This window comes from Silurus aristotelis (genome assembly GCF_946808225.1).
Source record: "Silurus aristotelis genome assembly, chromosome: 2".
Lineage (NCBI taxonomy): Eukaryota > Metazoa > Chordata > Actinopteri > Siluriformes > Siluridae > Silurus > Silurus aristotelis.
Window position 1 is genome coordinate 9,181,748 of NC_139575.1, and position 3,731 is coordinate 9,185,478.

The 3,731-nt window shown below is 38.7% G+C and overlaps 1 protein-coding gene across 1 annotated transcript; it reads left to right on the top strand.

Annotated features, from left to right (window-relative positions):
* The first annotated feature begins 540 nt into the window (after window positions 1-540).
* On the top strand, window positions 541-3,516 carry dmrt2b (doublesex and mab-3 related transcription factor 2b). Its single transcript, XM_083527429.1, has 3 exons — window positions 541-1,212; window positions 1,674-1,770; window positions 2,264-3,516. The coding sequence occupies exons 1-3, from the start codon at window positions 874-876 to the stop codon at window positions 2,983-2,985; spliced, it is 1,158 nt and encodes a 385-aa protein (XP_083383555.1). The 5' UTR covers window positions 541-873; the 3' UTR covers window positions 2,986-3,516.
* The last annotated feature ends 215 nt before the right edge of the window (window positions 3,517-3,731 follow it).

The following is a 3,731-nucleotide window of genomic DNA, read 5'->3' on the forward strand; positions in this document are numbered from 1 at the left end:
TCCTACTGTGTTGTGGTAGAACAACACCTGACCTGCATAATATCACCATTTTAAAAGTTAACTGAAGTTCATTCTTGATAAATAAGTTTCAGGAGTCTGGGAAACTGAAATAAAGTCCATCTTAAGATCAGGTCAGCTTTCTGTACTTTATATTCTTTATTCTTTTAACAAAAACAAGCAGGACTGCAGTTTGAAGGCAGTTTAAATTAATAAAACTATAAAAATATATATCATCTGAAACAAATGTGGACCAGGAGAGAACCTAAGATATATATATATATATATATATATATATATATATATATATATATATATATATATATATATATATATATATATATATATATATATATACACATACACACACATTGTGTGTGTGTGTGTGTGTGTGTGTGTGTGTGTGTGTGTGTGTGTGTGTGTGTGTGTAAATATATATCAGGTTCTTTGTTTCACCTGTGTACACACACACACACACACACACACACACACACACACACACACACACACACACACACACAATGCAGGCAGTTAATAAGAAGTTTCTGTAAATGAGCAGTAACCAGAGAGGAGAGGAGGAGTTGAGTTTGAACACCACAACCTGGGTGACGTTCACAGTCTCCTACGATGCAGGTTTATAAACGGACACGTGGAGAAGATGAGCTAAGACTTTGGCACTTTCATTCGTCATCTTCACGTCCTGAAACGTCGCTCTGAAGCGTTCAGGGGAACAACAAAAAAGCTCACCACCACCAACAACAGTCTTGTTGTAGCAGAGCCTAACGCGTCTAACTCTGGACAGGGAATCAAATCACGGCACAGCAGCCTACATGCGCGCCAACGAGAAGCAAACGGTGAGCGCGTTGTCACTTCCACATGGCCGCTAAACTGGGAACGGACCGTCAGCAGCAGCCGCAGGGGCAGCACCACGGGCAGCACCACGGGCAGCACCACCAATCCGGGCAGCAGCAGTACCAATCCGAGCTTGAAGCCCTGGAGGAAACCGACGCACAGAAATCGCCGGGTGCGCAAAGGGCGCCGGTGCGCAGCCCGAAGTGCGCGCGCTGTCGCAACCACGGTGTCGTGTCGCGTCTCAAGGGCCATAAGCGCTCGTGCCGCTGGAGGGAATGCCGGTGCGCGAGCTGCGTGCTAGTTTTGGAGAGGCAGCGCGTGATGGCCGCACAGGTCGCGCTCCGCAGGCAACAGGCCGGAGAGGTGTGTGTATGTGCGTGCGTGCGTGCGTGCGGGTGCATGTGTCTGCTCGTTCAAAGCGCAGGTGGAAAAACATGTAAAATGTGAAAATTTCCTGCAGTTTGTTTATACTTTTGTATTTACTCTGTTTGTGATTTGAAACGAACACATAACTCTTTAAATATCACTTTTTGCACGTTTTTTTTTTTTTGGCACCACGTTATATAAATAGTGTCATTTCCAGCACGAATAACTCAAAACATGTGCTGCAACTGGCCTTTAATATGCTTGAATATATATTTTTATGTTTGCATTTTTACTTTTTTAGAATCTATGACTGTTTACAGTAAAAATATTATATATAATAAATTAGTATTATCCGAATGATATGTTTCGTTTTGCCATTCACGCTCACGCAAAATCAAACTGCATAACAGGCTACTAGAGTCACCGATGTTCATGCAGAGCTGCTTTTCCATCAACAGAGTAAGAAAGCTCCAAGAAGTTCTCCTTTCCTGAGACGCCAAACCTACCAGCGCTTCACCAAAACACCTAGCCTTCTGGCCAAGAGTATACTAGAGGGTAAGCGTTAATCAACACATATCTCATTAACCCATCCACAGGGAGAAATTGGATTAGCTCAGGCATTACTACAGATCCCTCTGGCAGGAAGAGAATCTATTTGTGATTATTTAAGGTAATTAAAATTATGCAGATGTTATGCAGGTTGGTGAGGATAATTACTCAGTGTAATGAGATGCTTTGAAGATAAGTTTTATATATATATATATATATATATATATATATATATATATATATATATATATATATATATATATATATATATATATATATATATATATAATTAATTCACACTACACTGTGTGCATACAAACCATACACCGTTTGAGATCCTCAAACATGCAAAAATGTATTTTCTGAAACATTATGATGATGTTTAGATAATAAGGCTAGTGTGCATGTGTTCTAAATAAATATATTTTTCTCTTATTTTGATATAAAACCAAAAGATAAATTGGTAATAAGAAGTACAATGTGCTTTGTTTCTACATAGGCTATAAATCACCTGCATCAGAGTCGAGACACCACTATCCTCCAATTAGTGTTAAGATGAGGAAAAGAAGAGCTTTTGCTGATAAAGAGCTGGAGAGCGTGATGCTGGAGAGAGAGCTCAGACAGAGAGAGATGGAAGAGCTTCGTAAAATTGTCCTCCTTCAGGCTACTGTGTCTCCAGGTCCCTCATGTTGCTTCTGCCCATTGTCTGATCCAGGTGTACCCAGCTACATGCCCATGTATAAGTCCAGTCCACTGGTGTTTGACTGTGATCTACACTGCCATGCACAGGAATTAAAAAACAGAGCTGTAGAGCACTGTACAAGGGAAATCCTCACAAAGAATTTTTTTCCATCCAGAAAATCACTGGACACCTGCAGTGGAACGGTGTCTTGTCTGGAATCTGTTCCTCAGCCCTCATTTCAAAGCTCACACTATTATTGTTGCAAAAACAGGGGAAATACAGAGACAGAAAGAGTCCCCGCTGACTCGTCTCACAGCATGCCACAGACCGGTGCCGCTGACAGACTGAATGTCACGTCAAAGCGAGACGCTTCTTTTCTGGCCCAGGCGAAAGTGCTGTCACAGATTGAGCAGCCCGAGAAGCAGTGCAGACCTTCAGGGTTTGAATCACGCACACAGGAGGACTGGGCCTCTAAACCTAACTCGATCAAGAATGTTAGGCCCTTACCTTTTTCTGTCGAGGCTTTGCTCATGAGATGATAAGTAATTTCTGTAGACTTGACTTTTATAGATTTTAGTGATTTATTTTTCTAGCTTTTTTTAAATAGAGGAAACCATTCTGCAGGTGATACTCTAAAACTTAATATTTAGATTTAATATTTCTCTGGTTGCATATTGTGTGCTAGTTAATACTATGTTTAAATTTTTTTATTTATTTTATGGTTAATCATATATTCATACCACAGCTTCTATGTTCACACCTAAGTTTTATTTCCCTTTAATTATATAATAACTATACGTTTGTACTGGGCTTATTAAGCTACATAAAAGCAATATGTTTTATGGTTGTATTTTCAGAGAAGGGTATACCATAAAGGTACATGAACATCATATGGGAAAATACATAATGTTCATCATGTATTCATTTAAATGGCATCATGGTGTGTGAAGCCTTTTTTTTTTTTTTTTGTCATATTTAAACAAAATCACAAATAAAAAATCACTACTGCTAAGGGTATATATTTATTATGGCAATTATCTATATTAATAAAACATAATGGATTGGGTAAAGATGTATATATGATGTTTTTTCCTTTAACAGTATAAACCTTTATACTGTCATGCAGTTAAAACTACTGAAACTTCAATTTTATTTTTCCAAAACAGGGTAATAACATTAACTTCACCGGCTGCTTCATACCCCTATTTTGTGTTGTTTTTTTTCTTAATTAAAGACTGATTTTTCTCTGTTTATAGTTGCATGTAATGTTAGTGCTGAAATTAAG